Genomic DNA, 17,397 nt, shown 5'->3' with positions numbered 1-17,397 from the left:
GGAACGAACTCTCGGCGTATTTATATAGGATGCGTCACTTCTTATTAGTGTTCCTTTCTTTTCTTCGTGTCTTTCCAATGGCATGAATATGCTTGAGATAGGCGCGATAAGCCTGCCCGAATCCTAAGAAACACGTGGGCCCTTGTCCTCCCCTCTCAAAGGCTCGCACGGTCTCGTCCTCGTATGGCGTCCCAAGTTTTCGTTTGCCCGTCTCTCTTTCTACCGTCCCGATTCGCGCTCCAGCTTACGCTAGAAGGAAGGCAGCAAAATTGGCGTTCTTTTACACGAAGACCTCAGTCGACTGCCTCCATTTGATCACCAGGGAATGATTATTATAGCTTCTTTTTTTTTCGTCCCGCTTTTGTTCGTCGCAAGGGCACTGACCACAACGCGCAGGCGGCGAGTAAGGACGACCCACCGCTGTGACTAATAGCCGCGCGCTCACGCCATGACGCGCCTAACTTTGAGCTTTCTCCATTGTTCTCGAACATGGCTTCGAGTTCTTCCTGCTTGAGAAGAGCGACCCCGCAGCTTCGCGTTTATTGCTATTATTTTTTTAATTATACGAATTTAAAGGAGATGTGCGCGTCTCTTAGGCGGCGCCGACTGCCACTCGCCATCAGCGTGAGCGAAAGAAAGGAGCACATGCAAGGAGTCCACCGAGTGCACACACATTTATTCGGTTCCGCAGACGAGTGTCCTGCTTGCGCGCAGAGTTTGTATATATATAGAGTCGTCTCGTGGCGCCCTCTCGAGGAGAGCACTTCTGAAGAACCGCAGGCAAACAGGCCAGTCGACTGCGAGTCGCCGAAGCCGGCCGGTACCGCGGGCGATAAATAAAGGCGGCAAGGAAATGTAGCACTTCTTCGGTCGGCGGCTGAGTGGTTTGCGCAGGGCGTCACCTCCGCGCTCGAGCATCGACAGTGGGCGAAAGGTTTTCGTTTCGTTGTGTGGTGGGCGGGTTGTGCTTGGGCTTTCTTTACGACTTTGCCGGCGCGTATTATATACTGGACGGAGAGAAGAGGGCCGTCAAGGTGACCGGCTGGTTTTTCTGGACGCTTCGCGGCTTAAAAAAAGTCGAAGCGTCTGCTTTAGAGCTCTATCTCTCTCTCTCGCAGCACTGTCCGCCGGTGGGTCGTATCTCATAACCGCTGTTGCAGAGTCGGATGCAAAGAAAGCACAGTCGTCCCCTCAGTGCGTAGGCACGTTTCCCGAGGCTTGAGTGCCTACCGGGCCCTTCGTTTGTTTATTGTCCCAGAAGTTTGAGGACAAAATGAAAGGTTAAAAGGTGCGGCCGCCTGGAATCGTGGATGGCATCTGGAAGCGCTATAGCGTCTCGAGCAGCACGTGTAGAGAGAGAGAGAGATAGAGAAGGATGACGTGTAGAGGTAAGGAAGCGGCCGCAACGCAAAATGGGCAAAGCAGGAGACAAAAAAAGCGTGAAAGCTTGAAAGACGACGACGACGACGCCTGGCGTCTCCTCTTGCGCGATAAGCCGATCATTTTCATTCGAGACCCGCAAGGGTCAAATGTCTTTTAAGAAGGGCCGGCTGCGGCGTAAAGAAAGCCGGGCGTTATTACCCCTCATCCGCGCTTCTTAACGCGGTTTTATTGCCCACTTCTGACGCCTCCGCATTTTCCGGCGGCGCGTCTCGCGCTTGCATTCTTCTTTTTGAAGAGGAGGCGCGGTGCTTACTAATCCGCGAGTGAGAGCTGCATGACCCGCGGTACCAAGCGCGCAGTGGTTCCGCTGTGCGAGAAAGACAAAACGAAGAGTATAACTGTGTTGGCGGTGGCCGCCTGCCTAAATACGCCCTCGGCCCCGTGCACTGCGCATAGCGCTTTCCTCAAACGCAAAAGTTGGGAAGGCCCCACCAAGTCTGCGCGTCGTGCACCTTTCAATCTCTGCGCCGTTGTGACCGTTCGGTGTCGTGACTATTCGACCGTCTTCGCAGTTATTGTTGCTTCTTCCCATCCGGTTAGCAACGGTCTTTAAGCATTCTCTCACAGATAATGCGCCGCAGTGGCATAGCGCTTCGACTTCCTGCAGGGTGGCCGGACCGTTTCTTTCCTTCGAAAAGGCTGCTCATTCATATTTTTATGAGCTTCGTGGGTGTTTCCGCTGACGAGGTTTCGATTCTTTACGAGCTTTGCAGCGGCTTCCTTCCATCCCTTCTTTGTTCATTTCTCGCTGCTGCCTCGTATTTATCTTATTATTATTGGTCTTTATTGCTTTCTTCGCCAGAGTTGCGCTGGACTAACTCTCTTGATGGCGCATATATACGTATTTCTGGCATGCGACACAGTTTGCTTGCCTTACCCGCCGTAGCTCGAAGTTTTTTTTTTCCTGCGCGCTTTTCTCGCGTTTCGAGTTGCATTTGCATGGAGAGCACGCGTTCTCTATTTCTTTTTTTTTTCTGCTGCACCGCCAGGATAACGAGAGGAAAACCGCCGACGCGTAGCGGCCTCCACTTCTTCGCGAGAGGTCGCCCGATTTCCTCTATACACACACGGCAGTTTTAAATCACCCACGCACCAAGGGCGCACGTCCCATGACGCCACGATCTCCGCGCGTCTCGCATCGATCACGCACGATTGCCTCGCGCGTGGCCCAGTTCGGAGTCGTCGTTCCTTCAGCCGCCACTGTATACAGTGCCTTGTATATTCTAGGCACTATACCGCCACCATTGCACTGGCTGGCCTTCTCGACACGGAGAAGCTCTTCGGCTTTGGCTTTGGCTTCCTAGACGCCGGCATCGTGCTCTCGCAAAGTACGCACGCCGCCCTTTTGAGACTACGATCTTAGCTCACCGACTCACCGAGCTTGGCCTGCTCGCTTTTATGTTTAATCTTCTTCTGTCGCACGCGGGCTACTTTCTCCCGTGTTTGCGGAGCAATCGAGGAAGACGCATTGTCTCCTCCGGCAGAATGGCAAACAATGCCGCTGCCGGCAGCGCATTTTGGTTCCTTTGTTTCAAGTCCATTCCCTCGGCGCCGAATCAGAGCGAGCGCCCCCGAAGCTATCAGCGGCAGCTGCGGGTACGCAGAAACGTCACTGCGCATTGCTCGCGGCTATATCTACGCTCGAAATAACGATATCAGCAGGGCAGCCGGAGAGCGGTCCGTCTCCGAAACGTCGTTGATTGTTCGACTCGCTTTCTCAGCTGCTGTGCTGAAGTGACCGTGAGAAAACGAACGAGGATAATAACAACAGGAGGTCGCGGAAAAAGCGGCGACTCTTTCACGCCTGCAAGGAAGGAGACGGCTCTGCCGCGAGACACCGATTGGAGGGAGCAGCGGCGCATCAGAGCGAGTTCGTGGCCCCTGCTTGACATGTTCGGCTTGGCCCGGACTGACGTTGCACACGCTGAAGAGTACAATGACGCTCTCTTACAGTGAAGGAAAAGGGAAGGAAAAAGCGCGCACTGAAGTGGCGGCGTGCGTCAAGAGAAAAAAAGAGGCATGTTTCTGACTCCCTGGTTGGTGCGTCTATTTAAAAATACACATATACGTTCGTAGCTATCCCACATTGCGCGGGTGCGTCGCCAGTCAGCGAGGGCCTAGGACAGTGTATAGTGTGTACCCTTCGCGGCCTTCTGTACATTTCCAACAGCTCCCCCCCCCCCCCTTCCACTCTTTCTTTTTTCAACGCTTGGATGGCCACGAGAGCTTTGCGCGAGAAGGCGGAAGAACTGCACTACTGTTTCTTCGTGCATATTCTAAGCTTCCTTTCTCCCTGCCTATTTCGTCGCTTTGTCTGGTGATGTGCTGAACAGCGGTGCAGTCGCCTCTGGAAGACGCTGCGACGTTTCCCGCGGAAATTATGAGTAGATGGCATGTTGTTCGACGAAAGGGCAGGCGGAATGACACGTGTAGATGTTTAGGTTGCTTTCATTTCTCCCAGGTATAATTTCTGTTCCTTCGTTTTCTTTGTGTGCGTGTGTGTGTGTTTTTAATATTTGTGTTCGCTTAATTGCGAGATAAAGGCCTACGTGAGTGGAAGAGAGGTCTTCTGGACAGAGAAAAGGTCTTCGGGCACCCTTTGCAGCAGCGAAGTTATGCAGACCGTTTTCGCTCGTTCAGCAGCAGACTCGCACGCTGGTGCGGAGACAATCTGCATCGAAAACTGAAGAAGCACTTTTGAGTGCGCTTATTGTAATTTGCTTGCTACGGTACAGTGAGGACCTGTAGCAGGGGTAAGGTACATAATCTCTCAAAAGGGCGATTGCTATAAACATAGGAAATACCGCATATGATCAGGCAGACAAATTAACCACAGCAATCAGTAAATGACAAACCATTTCAGAGAGTAATCTTTAACGGCATACATATGCTTAAATAATGATGCATCACTCATCCGATGAAATGGAGTGAACGAAGCTTGTGGAGCTATTAAGTTTTTCATATCTGTGTCAGTTACTACAGAGGCTACTGCAATACAACACAAACAATATATTGAACGAGACATTAATAGGAGTAGTAAGTAGTTAATTGAGCTACACAGCTATATGGGTTATTTGAAAACAACATGGCCATTACGCACTTCGTTTCCTGCCTTATTTTGTCTTACGAACTTGATACTTCGCCGCATAGGAATCACAGGAACGACCAAGGGCGCTGTGTTCGTAATGCCCGCACCAACTAGCCCAGTCTTCAACACTATATAGCAGACTTGTTTCGTAGATTATTCGTGTTGTTTTTTCAGCAACTTCTGCAGCCGCCCTACACACGTAGACGAAGCCAATCGCAACCAAAATTAGGGACGATGATACAGGGAGGCCGATGCGGAATTAGCGTGGCACTTCTATTAATTGTGCCTTGGTTTAAGTTTACCTCGGTTGTGACTTTTGTTCGCACACGCCTTTCCTGGCGGTAGACCGACCGCAGAGATGTTTTGTCACGGAAGGAACCCCGATGGAGAGGAGGTCCGTTTGTCATGGCGCGCGTCGCCCTGGTGCGTAAGAATTGGCGGCTGCCCTTTGTGCTCGGCCACTTGAGTCCCGAGCGCGATAGAAGAACAAGGCTGCCAGGTTTAAACGACTCTCTCGGGTCTTTTCAGCTTCCGCCATCAATTCCCGTCGCTTCCGGGCGCGCAAACGGGTGGCTGTTCAGGAATGTCACATCGAGGCATCTCTGACCGCGAGGGGCGGAGGAATCTCACGTGCAGCGCACGTGACAATCTTTGTTGGATCTCTCGGAACCTAGCCGGAATAGGCCTTTATTACAGAGTTTCAGAGGCAGCATACGTCAGCGGCTTGCATTCGCGAAAGGGTCCTTAGCATGTCCAAGGGATAGCACCGGCACCACTGCACGGGCGCAGAACCTAAATACAACGTGACTTATTCTAGGCTGGACCGATAGAGTTTGAATACTTAAGTTTTCAGAATTGCTTCGTAGCCGGAGATACATTGCAAGACACAGCCCTAGACGGCTCGTATAGCAGTCTCTGATTCTGTGCGGGATAGCGGGAACACGAGGGAAAAGGCGGCATCTGTTGGGTACAGCTGTAATTATTGAAACGGTGTAAGCTTTCCCTCATATTTCCGCGGGACATTACATCGTAAATCCTTCCGTACAGCGGCGGTGGCCCTATACTGTATCAAGCTTACAACTTACTACTTCTATAGTAACGGCGTTCCGCTTAAAGATGAGCGGGGTCCCCATGACCTCCGCTACCCTTGCACCGAATCGCACGCGAACAGGCTGCAGGAAGAAGGAAAAAAAGGGGGGTGGGGGAATGGGGAGAAAGAAGTGTATGGGACGTTGACCACGGGCCAGGTGGAAGCTGCGCCCTTCCATATGTCTGCCCTTCGCGTGTCCTTCGAACCCGGGGTTACGGCTCCAAGAGTCTCCCGCAGAGACGGGGCAGAAAGAAAGGACAGAACAAAGAAATAACGAAGGAAAGAAGGTACTGGCAAGAGCGAAGGTGAGAGGCTCAAGGCCGTCGTTTCTTCGCATTGTAAGGGAGCGGGGTGGGGGGTGGGGGAACGTATGGGGAGAGGAAAGGAAGCTCCCGCGCGGACCCTACTTTTCCTCCGCTCCGGCTTATGTTGGGGGTTCGAACAACACCTCTGGCACCGCGCGTGCTCGCGCATATGTCGGTGTCCGCGCGCGGGTCGCTCGCTACCCTGTCGTTCGTTGCCTCTGGTGTGCTGAACCTTTTTCCCGACGTTCCTTCTCTCGGTATATCGGACCCCGAGAGCGATCCGTTACCTAAGACCTCTGTCTTTCTTTTTCTTCGTTGTTATTGCTTTCTGCGCGTGTTTGTATTCCACTTCCATAAAGGGACGGGTTTGGGGCTCGACGCTTTCTTCGAGAGTGCCCCGGAGAAGGAAGGCGGTAAAGTAACAAATAAAAGGTAGGGAAAACGATTAAAAAAAACACAGCCGAGTGTCACCGGATTCGTCCTGGGCCCCGGAAGAGACGTGCTCAGCGGCGGCCCGCTTTGTGCCAGCATTTTAGAGGAATCGGGGCGGCTTTCTTCTTCTTGCGATCGGTGGAAAAGGTGGGGGAGAGAGTCGGGGGGTAGGGGCGCCACCTTTGTCGGCCCCGTCTCTCCTTCTGGGAGTTTACTTTTTTACGCGGTGGTTTCTTGGTTCGCTCGGTTCGTTTTTCTCCTGCGCAGTCTGAAACCCAAGAGTGGCATTCTTTCTTTTTTTTTTCTTATATTTATCTCGAGATTCTGCGCTGATTGTGCACTTTGCCCATTTTTCTTTCTTCTCCCTATGCTCATTGTACGGACTTCGTTGTTTGCTGAGAGCGGTCTTCTTTCTTTTCCGGGCACGTGCATGTTATGTCACCCCGACCTCGCTTGGGACCAAGGAACGTTTGTCGAGCTGGAAGAATAGCGGCAGGAAGAAAGAAAGAAAGAAAGCAGCCATGAACCTGGTTTAAAACCCTACACAGAACTGGGAACCAGAAGTGGAAGCCCCGTTAGCAAGGCGGCTACCGTTTCCACACGTGCAGCTTTTATTGCGGCCTCCGTACGCTGAGGCTCCTCGCATAGGCAAGGCGTGTAATCCAGAGGTAACGGGAAAATTACTCTCTCTTCTATTTACACGTATACAGAGTCTCGGCAGAGCAAGGATTTGTATACTCCCCGTGATGCAATTCACATTAACCCGCACATCAAGAAACAGTCGTTGCTTGAAAGGCGAATTCGATCTCCCCTCTCGTATTGTTCGCGTCTGTACATAATTTATACGTCTAGTACGCAGGAACCCTTCCGCCAGTTGCGATGGCCTGGGGCAGAACCAGAACTATAGCACGTCTTATGCGATCGTCCCATGATGACGCGCAATGTTCGCTGGGGACGAGCACAGCTTCCTTACACTAAGTATACGATGCAAATTAAAGTAGCCAGGACTAAAAAAAAAAGAGAGCGACCTGCGTGGCATGTCCGCAAAGGAGGCCCTCGTCAGCGGGATCACTGCTTTTTTTTTTTTTTTTAATAACCGGGCCCCTGGCGGAAACATGGGCGGGCGGAATGCGATTCCGGGTTGCCTGCCGGCCAGCCTTCCGCCGCTCCCGGTCGCGCGCGCTCTGCTCGCAGCAGCATACATGCACCTCCGTGGCCGGCACGCTTTTCCGAGAAGGTGTGCCACCAAAAAAGCCCTGGACGTTGCACCACCACCCCGTGAGCGTGTTTCTCTGCGAGGATCCGCCCAGAAGCTCGCATATCGCGGCGATTTTTTTTTTTCCTGCCGGCCGATACGTAGTATATTACGTGCTTGCGTGGCGAATACGTTTGCATATATGCGTGCTGCACGCATCGTCTCTTCCGTCGAAGTTCTTCCTCGACGGGATGTGTCGCGCGTTCTGCTGCGCGCGTGTCCTGGAAAAAAAAAAAAAAAAGTCCATCTCCCGAATACCGAGAATCGTTCCTCCTCACCCGGGCGAAGATGGCACGCCATCGCGCGACCTTTTTTTGACGGGTCATTTAAAATGCGGCCCCTCTTATCGAAGCGCAGCTTCCGAATATACATGAGCAATTTAACTTGTGGGCGCCCGTTGGAATATGCGCACTTCGCGCGAGCTAGAATATCGGGAGCACGTTGCACTTTTGAAAGCCCGCACTCCTTACTGCAGGCATGCCTATAGGTGATAACGACGAGCGTCGAGAAGCCTGGTAACTGACACTACGATGAAGACTCTCCGCATCGTTGGTACTATTTCATTTATTTATTTATTTAGTTGTTTGTTTCTCTAGCTTCCCTATAGTTCGAGCTGCGGCGCTCTTGCGACAGGGCCGGCTGCCGCTGTCGCGTTGTTCACCCGCCGCGTTCGATATTGTATGCGTACGGACCGTGCCACTCGCTCGAGCGATTGATCGTGATGGGCATCGTCGCCATGCCGGGCTGGTAATGGCCTGAGAGCGGTCATCCACCCCCCGCGGTCGTGTCGATGTGCCGAGGACGGTAGCACTTTGCGCCCTGCTTGTTTTGGAATGTCGCGCGACACACTCGTGTTTTGCTTCTTGCTTCGAGGAGAACCGTGTAGTAGAGACGTCAGCGTTCGCGAAGTCGCTTAGTGACCCGTAGCGAGAACTGCGGAGTATATAGAAAGGAGGAGGTGTCTCCGAGAAAATGATGGCTGCTTTTACAGGGACGACCGCTCGATGACAGGCAGCGCCGCATCCCAGCGGTAGCCGTAGGTTTACGCGAAGGACGGACCCCTTGGGCGCAAATTCGTCGCACTGAGTTAGGTGGCGCGCGCTCCCTTGCAAGCCGGTCCGGGACGTCCCCGTGCGTAATATGCGTCGCCGCAGGGCGCCGCGTGTACCTGCGACCTCGCCACCCTTCGCTTGCCCTGACACCCCCCTCCCCCCACCCTCCCAACCCACAAGCATCACTCGTACATCGCGCACCCGTTCCTGTCAACCGCGCCTCTGCTGCAACTCACCCCCCCCCCCTACACACACACACACACACACACACACACACACCTCTTCTTGATGCAGGGTCTCTTCAGGAACGTTCTCGTATACCATACGTTGTCGCGCTTAAATCGGTGCAGCGTCGTGGAAGCTACACAGCTGGCAGCACGTGATCATCGGCCGAGTTCGCGACGCTATTCGCACGTAATTGGTCAACGCGCTAGCGCTGGCGAATCGCGGTGGTGAAGCCATCGTGAGTATCCTGTAACGACGGTCTGCAGTGGACCGCTCTTGCGAGCGAATCGTGTCTTGAGACTCAGCCCCTGATTAGCTGGCGCGAGTTCTGGCTTGCGCAGACGCTGCACGGTTACGGCAAGACCGGGTATACATATGCGCGACATGGCCACGGTGCGGCGCTTACAATATCACCACGCGCCGCACAGCAGATGGCTCACTCTCCGGCGCCGCACCGCACTTTGCCCGCGTCGGGAGCCTCGCGACGCCCCGCTCTTTTCTGGAGCTCGTAATTTAACCGCGCCCCGCCTCGTGCACCTCCCGGCGTGTGGGACGGAAATAAAATGCAGAAAACGCAGAAAGAATGCGCGGAGCGTACAAACACGACACCTATGCTTCCATCCCGTTCCACCACCGTGCCCCCCCCCCCTACACCTCCTTCCCGATCCCCCACCTCGCTTCGCGCAGTCGTCGCTTCGCCCTAGCGCGCCCCTGCACTTTGTCAACGTGTCTGTGTCGCGGTAGCAACGACGCATACGCAACTTGCTGTCGTCGCTACGAGTGGCAGCACCGGCACCGCGTATGCATTCCGGCGGCCATCACCATCCGCGTCAGCGACGACGCGTAGGAGGAATACGGGCTGCATTCGCAATTCCTCGCCGGCCCCCTTCTCGCTCGTGCCACGCTGCGACGCGCGCGCGTGGGTCTTTGCAAAAGTGTCCACATCTCTTACATCACGCGGCCGGCTTGTGTTGTTTTTGTTTCTGCCTCTCGTAAAAGAGTCGTGCCGTCCCCACTCCCCATATCTCGTGCCGCAGGCGGACGAGCAACGTGAACAAGTAAAAGAGGCGTCTCGCGTTACTCGTGTAGTGTTGCTCTGCTGCCCGCATGTGCCGCCGGCTGGCCTTCGTGCAGTGTCGCGGCGGGCACGGCGACCCGCCTGCGCGTAAAGTGTAGATGTTTACGGCCTTGTAGCTTGTGTTAAGTGACCGAGAGCGCACGTTCGTGTTTTTTTTTTTTACCCGCAAACTGTTACCAGCTGCGTGGGGTTGCCGTAGCATTTGCTTACGTCTGTAAGAGAGAAATCAACTGTATTTAAAGAAAAATAAATTATAGGCAACGTTGTTGACGAAAGCGTACACAGGTTGGTGGTACGAGCTGAGCAGATTTGCCGCTTCTTTTTAGTATTGGAATTTGTGCGTGCTCCTAGAACCGTGTATTACGCGCTTGCTTTTCTGTTTCGCGCTTCGCTGCGATGCCGCGTCGTCCGGCTTTTCGTTACTATAGCTGGAGAGGCAGCTCGTCCATATATGGTTGTGTTCACTCAGGGTGTTAACCGACTGGTCTTTCTAGTGCGCTGCGGCAATGCTTCGTATTTGTGCAGGACAGTATTCAATGTGCGTATTTGTAGATGAGCAGATGCGGATGATCGGGCTCTCTCGTATACGCGTGTAGGAGTCGGCTTAGTCTCGTCACAAAAGCTGCTGCCATACGCCAACTTTGCATAGGGCTACCAGAGTGCTCCCAACCGCCCACTCAAATATACATCAAGTTGACATACCAACGAAATAGATTGGCCATCGAAAATACAGTGACGCCAAAGATGTGGCGCGTACGTGGAGGAACGCAGAGTGTGGTTAGGCGTTGTCTAATTTGGTGATATACTAACGGGCGCGTTTAAGAACGGTGCTTCGCGGGCTACGGTTGCCGCACTCTGTGTGCGTGCGAGGGGGTGTACACGTCTTCAGCGCTGGATTATCTTTTTTCTTAATCTCGCGCGTGGCTTCTAGCAATTTGGTGGCCGCTTAGCGCGCGCAGGCTAGCGTGGCGGCATTCTCGCCGATGCTCTGCTATTGTGCGGATCCACTTCGCGCGCCGTACTTTTTTTTTTTTCTCCGAGCGCTAGCTGGCGAAGCAAACTGCAAGCAATTCCGCTTCCCGCCTGAAACCGTAAATGCATCATCACTGACGGCTTTACGGCTTGCTTTGCGGCTCGAGATGGAAAGAAAGAAAGAAAGAAAGAAAGAAAGAAAGAAAGAAAGAAAGAAAGAAAGAAAGGAACGGGACGACGACCGCAGTGGAGAAACGGCTCGCCGAACCTCGTGCCTGATACTTTTCCTTCAGGAAGGTTGAGAGCGGGAAAGAGTGAAATACGCGATGAGTTTTTTCAGTGAGCTCGTCGAAAGGGTGCGAGTTACGCGCTAACGGTAGCGCGGGGTATATAGCCGGTATGTGTGTCGATGGATGCGCACCGTTCGTCGCCTTGGCGATCCGCGCATGCCAGCGCCTGACGTGCGTGCTGACCGCGTTCCGGGCTCCGTATATGCGAGAGCCGAAGTGCGCGAGGCGACTCGTCGCCAGGTTGTGGGGAGGACGACCCGAAGCCACCGCCTGCCTCGAAGAAGCACGCGACAGAAGTTTCCTGGTGGCTGCGTCGATGATGCCGCCCACTCGGAAGAAAGCAAACCAGTGTATATATAGTGCGCTGAGACTGCGTTCAACGCCGAGTTTACTTTTATCGCTCCCCAAGTTTCGCTTCGCATATTGTATCTGACTCGGTTGGATTCGCTGCTGCGGGAAGCGTGCAATAGGTGCTGCGCTGTGTTTCGCTTCGCTTGCACTGACAGCGTATATACGTCGTGGCCACTGACCCGAGCAATGTCTGCGGGCCAGTGGCGGATGAGGTTGGTTTCTTCGGTATGGCTGCTTATTATACGCTGCCCTGGAATTCAAGGGCCAAATCCGCAATCTTCTTTTTCGAGCGTGAGTGATCTTTCCCGTTTGATTACTATATACATATTACACGCAGACGTATTATCAGCCTTCGCAAATAATACGTCCGTGATCCGGAGTGGCCATGGAATTTGACCTTATGAACTGTACCGTAAGAGCTTTTTGTGACTATAGACAGGCCGTTACACGGTGTGGATGCGGGCTTCTTGAAAGCACTGGTGAATGCGTATCGTTGTTGTTGTCGTCGTCGTTAAAATCGTTTTGATCATTTCACCGAGTGCAGAAAGGAAGAGGAGTATCATTGCCTCAAAGCCTACAATAATTATACTAAAAGTGCTGCGAAATCCGCTGCGTCGACGATGCGGTGGAGCGGTAAAGACCTGTCGCAAAGCTAACTTTGCGTTAAGGACTTGTAGAATTAGCGGGCTCAAAAATGAGCGGACGTTATCGACTCCACGTTTGCAAAAGAACCTCAGCAGAAGTTGGACTCCGAACGTCCACATTGCCGCTGTCGCTGTTTTTTTTTTTTCGGCACGCTAAGCTACCTCCGTACTCTTAATTTATCTGTTATCTCTGTTACCCCTGTTATCATTGTACAGGCTGTTTGACGCATATCTGCTATCAACGCGGAGAACTGCCGCAATCTCGCTCCAAACACGCGAAAGCTATTCATATCCGCATTTACATGTACGCCAAGCCCTAGCTGCGATCATCCGACTTCATTTTTTATTTTTTATATATTTGAAGCGTTGCTATTGATGTCTGCTCGCACGAATGAGCGATGCCGCGCCGATATCTTGTTTGACTTTTTTTCTCTCTCGCGGCGTGTACCGCGGTCCAAACTCGACGAAACGTTGCCTCCTTTTTTTTTAAACTTTTGTTTGCTCGGTTGTTTTTAACTAAACCTGAATTTGCATTCGTTAACGTTTTAGAGCAGCGCCGCTTAATCATAGTCGTTTCCTGCAATGCGCCTTCATCCCGTGCTTTAATCGAGAGCGCCCCTCTCCCTCCCTCCCCCCCTCTCTCTCTCTCTCTCTCTCTGCACCTTGTATGAGGCGCGCGCGATCCTTCATCGCGGCAGGCGGTTTGCGCTCGCCGCCAGCAACAACTCCGCCGAGAACGACGCAGAGAAACAACCGAATCGGGCGGGTGCTTTCGAGGTTGCGATTCAATTCCGAGCAGAACCGGAAATATATCGGGCGACGCGCAGGGGGCGCCGCTCTGCCCCGTTCGGCTTGCCTTGGCGCTATCTCTCTCGGGTTTAGCGGCCGCTCTTGCCCCTTCCAGGGGCTCGCAAATCTCGCGCACACGGCCGGCAACCCGTGCAGCGCGCACCTCTCCCCCTTTCCATCTCCTATGGTCCGCTTCTTTTATTCATGATCCCTCTCTCTCACTCTATCCTCCGCCGGGCTTTAGCCGCTTTAGCTTCGTCCACTTCTTGGTGCCGGGAACGCGCTTTGCATTCTAATCGAGTCGCGCTGTTTCCTATACAGTCGTTCGTGCTTTGCTTTTTTTTTGTTTTTTCTAACGCAGTATGCGCATTTGCTGTTTGCTCTTTCTGTCGGAGGCGCAAGCTTTTCTCTTCGCAGGGCTAGCTAGGGCTGTTTATACCGCGCCTGGCAAGTTGTCTTTCTTCTTTGTGCTGCTGTTTCTTTAGCCGCACCCGAGGGAGGAGAGAGACCTGGCAAAGCCGGTTGCCCGATTTCAGGATTAGCGGTTTCTGCCGAACGGGCTCTTGGCGCGGCGGAGGTCACGGTCCGTGACGCGTCGAGCCTGTGCCGCACATCCTCGTGCCTGGTCTGGTCTTGCTTTATTCTGCGTCTTCCCTCTTTCCAGCCAGTTGCTGGTTCTTTCAAAAAAGCCTGGATGCCATTTTTTTTTTCGAAATTTATTCCGAAATCTTGACTCGCTTGACGACGTTGACGCAGTTGCTTATTCCATATGGAGATATTTCGCCCTGGAAGCTCGCTTCCAGACTGGTACCCACATGGCGCGTATTTTAGGCGTCGTGCCGTCCCGCGTCTGCGCGTTCGTCTTACGCATTGAGGTGACTGCGCTGTTATACTAACTGAAATCCATACTATTGTGTTCCAGCTTTCGAACGTATTACGGTCGAGCGAGCTGCCATTTCGCCTGGCGCTAAAATAAACGCGTCGACGCATGGGCAACGGCACACGGGCAAAATACGTCGGAAGTCGGTTCCATGTGGTTACCGCTTAAGATCAGCTAACCGGAATCCGCTGGCAACGCTTCGTTGACGTGCTTCATTAGGTGTTTTCTGGCGTAAGCTTCCTTTAATTGCTTGGCCAGCTGCTTTCAGCACTAACAGCGAGGAATATGACCGACTGAGCCACATGAGTGCCCCCCCCCCTCGCCCCCCCTTTTTTTCTGCGTTATTCCGCGATTGGAGGCGGGCATCATAACCTAGTACTGGCAAATGACTGCTTCTTTCGTTTTCCTCGAGTCATGCATTAAGCCATGCGCTCACGCGGCGCTGTCGAACTTGGCCGATTTCGAGCTTCGTATCGCTGCCTGAAGGAGGGCCAGCGTGGTACATAATATGTCCATAAAGTTCGGGCCCTTATCTGCTTTCTCTTCCTTGGTCCGCATACGCGGCGTCCCATATCCAGGTGCCCTAGCAAGAGGAGGCGCGCACTAATTGACTGACGCACAGGGTCTGGAGCCGTCGACGTGTGCAGTATATATACGCGCGGACGCTTCGCGTACGAACAGTGTGTGGGTCTCCTGCCAATAGATGAAGCCGCCCTAATGTATGAGCGCCGGCTCCCGGTCCTCGCCTACCCGCGAAACTCATCGCGCATGTCTGCGCCGTTCGTCCTCGGCCTTTCGTGATGGCGGCCGAGGCGGCATTTACTCATGGTGTAAGCTCCTCTCTCGTGCGCCTCCTCGCGCACTGCTGGCGTATACCTGCATGCCGGCCCGCGAACGCGCGCCATGATCTGCGCGTCCACTGCGCTTGGCCATCTTGGCTGCTTTCGAATGGAGGAAGGAGAGAGAGCGTGTGCCGGGTGGCTCGGTCGATGCAGGGTCGAAGCGTGGCCTTGCCGAACACCGATCGGAGGGTTCCCCGCCCAGCGCCCTGCTTTCTTTGTTCTGTGATGCGTTCTCGCCGAGTCTGATGGTCTCTCCCGGGTTTCCCTTTGCACGTTTTTCTTTGCGCATCTGAGACGCCTACATCGGGGAGGGTGAGGGGCATAATTTGGGATGGGCCTGTCTTACTTTTTTCTTTTGCGACGGCCTCAGGGCGCGGCTGGCTTCGTCCTCTCCCTCTTCTTTATTCCTGCCAGCGGGATGCCAGCATGAACTCGCGTCTCCCGTCATGGGCTACATATATACTGTGCGGAGTGGTGAGTTGCAGGTGGGGAGAGGTGCTTGGTGTTAGGGAGGGGGCAGGGGAGGGGGATATCAGCAGCGCCACATATCGGGCGTCACTTGTAATTACTAGGCCAAGTGGCCTGGATATATGTCTGTCCACGGCGATGACCATTTGTAAATGCTGGGTGCGAGCGTTATACTGGCGGATAACTGTGATAGGGAGTGAATATACCGCCATTGGATGCGATTGTGTGTAGAAAGCCAGTGAGCTCGGTCTGGTGTGCGGGTGACTTCGAACGTGTCCGCGATGTCTGATCGAGATTCTTGTTGCCGGACGATGACGTGTAAGCAACGGAAAACATCGCCCCTCGGCGATGCTCATAGCTATAGGCCGTGTGCATGCTTCTTCTGCTTAGAGGTCTTCGATGCGTAATGAACGCTACCGCAAACGCCTGATGAACAGCTCAATATCGATAACAGCGCGTGTTTCTGCACGTGTTCTCAAATAATACAATGAACACTCGTTTTGATAAGCACACGATAAGAACAAATGTAGTGTGCGAAGGCCGTATTTTGCGACTGTTGTTTTCATTTTACGTGCTTTTTGCCCTTCGTCGTTGGTTACCAAGAGGGCTCTTGTCGCCGAGATCGGCCAATCGGCGAGACGGACGATAACACATGAATCCGAGAAAGAGAATCCTTATACGCACTGTCACACCTGCATACTTACAGTTAAGAAATACGAAAAGGAACACAAAGTTGGTATTCAAGCAATGATTACCCGTGATGAGTTGGTTAGAATCTGGCGTGTTGATGTGTAACAATTAGCTTTCTTTCTGGACATTTAGAGTAATTCAACAGTCTTGTGTGGTGTCTGTGTTTATAGCCACTACGGCTTCTCGAAGGCGCTCCGGCGTCAAAAGCAAGCGCCGAAAGTTTACTGTATATGCGGTATGTGAGAAAAAAGCTGAACGTTTTCCGAGCCACGGATTGCAGATTTGCTACCCTTTCCTTACAGTGTATCCGTGATCAACGTATTGTAGTGCATATACTGTTTTACTGGCTGCATGCTAGCTACGAAACCTAACTGAAATTCGGCTTTCTCGCTGAACCCGAACCCCGCAAACTTGTCGCGCCAACTGTCCCAGTTAAATTAGACGGCCGGCGTTCCTCAGTCTTTCTCGACCGCGCTGGAAAGCGAGGGGACAGCTTCGAACGGCTGTCCAACCGGCGAACTGCAATACGGGCGAGACGATTCAACGTTATCTGTTTCTCGTTCGCCTTCCCATTTGTTCTGAGAAACGATTTTCACGGTATAGCGTTCTTTTTCCTCGAGGTGGCAATCAGTGTACCCGTAAATGCTGCATATAACCCCTTGTTCCCAGTCTGCAGCGAAGCGGTTGTCTCTCGTTCTACATGCCCGCGTACCTGTTTCTTCGTGCCTCCGACGCGCGCGGGGCGAAATGGGAAGGCGCTAATTGTAGGTTCAGTCCTGACAAACTCGTCGCAGCTGTATACAGCAGCTCCTTGCGCCGCGTTTGCAAGATGGGCGGCGGCGTAATTACGTATCGCGTACGTATACGAACGCCTACTGCTGCTGTCTTGGTATTAACGGTTTTCTTACCTTATTTTTTTTTTCTGTCTTTGCAGGTAAGCACTGTCAAGGCTTCCCTTCCCGCTTCGGCGAGGCGTGTTACTTTGCAGCTCCAAGGTAAACTGTCCACCTTTCAAGCATGAGTGGCGTCACATGTCCGCCTCCATTGACGCGTCGTTCTGTCACGAAGGAAAGGCGAAAAAAAAAAGAAAACAAAGAAAGGTGGGGGAGGAAGGAACACGTGTCATCTTTTGCGCGACCAACACTAACTACGCAACCAGGGCGTGTCCGAGTGCGCGCAACGAACAAATCTCGGCTGTCCAGATAAAAATAAATGTAAAGCGATAATAACGGGTGACACGTGGTGGTAAGAAGTGCCGGCGGAGTGGGACGGCGCATTTGTGGCTCAAAAGGCTGTGTACAGCTACTTTACACGGGCCATATAGAGTCGGGAACTTATCGGGTCGAAATTTGGTCGTAGGTTTCACGTAAGCGCCGGCGGGTCGGATCGAGTGAGCGTCGAGGCAAGTTCGGCCAAAGCGCTCGTGGGTGGGTTGAGTCGCCCCTCCCGCTTAGTGAAGACTCACATATAAACGCGGTCGGGTCGGGTCGGGGTCAGCCCGAC

At 53.1% G+C, this 17,397-nt stretch overlaps 1 protein-coding gene across 3 annotated transcripts in view; it reads left to right on the top strand.

Moving 5' to 3' along the window:
* Nucleotides 1-17,397, top strand: part of LOC135920000 (cell adhesion molecule DSCAML1-like) — a 148,543-nt gene that overhangs the window by 42,313 nt on the left and 88,833 nt on the right. Inside the window, exons 1-2 of one of the 3 annotated variants that reach the window (XM_065454055.1) lie at nt 11,768-11,872; nt 16,829-16,889. The exons of 1 other annotated variant lie outside the window; for it this stretch is intronic. In XM_065454055.1, coding sequence (XP_065310127.1) covers nt 11,768-11,872; nt 16,829-16,889 — 166 coding nt within the window. Of the gene's footprint in view, nt 1-8,128; nt 8,166-11,767; nt 11,873-16,828; nt 16,890-17,397 lie in introns of those variants that run through there. One more of the 3 variants, XM_065454058.1, reaches the window with a different exon arrangement.

This window comes from Dermacentor albipictus, chromosome 4, assembly GCF_038994185.2.
Source record: "Dermacentor albipictus isolate Rhodes 1998 colony chromosome 4, USDA_Dalb.pri_finalv2, whole genome shotgun sequence".
Taxonomy (NCBI): Eukaryota; Metazoa; Arthropoda; class Arachnida; order Ixodida; family Ixodidae; genus Dermacentor; species Dermacentor albipictus.
This window is presented reverse-complemented; position numbering and strand designations above follow the sequence as displayed.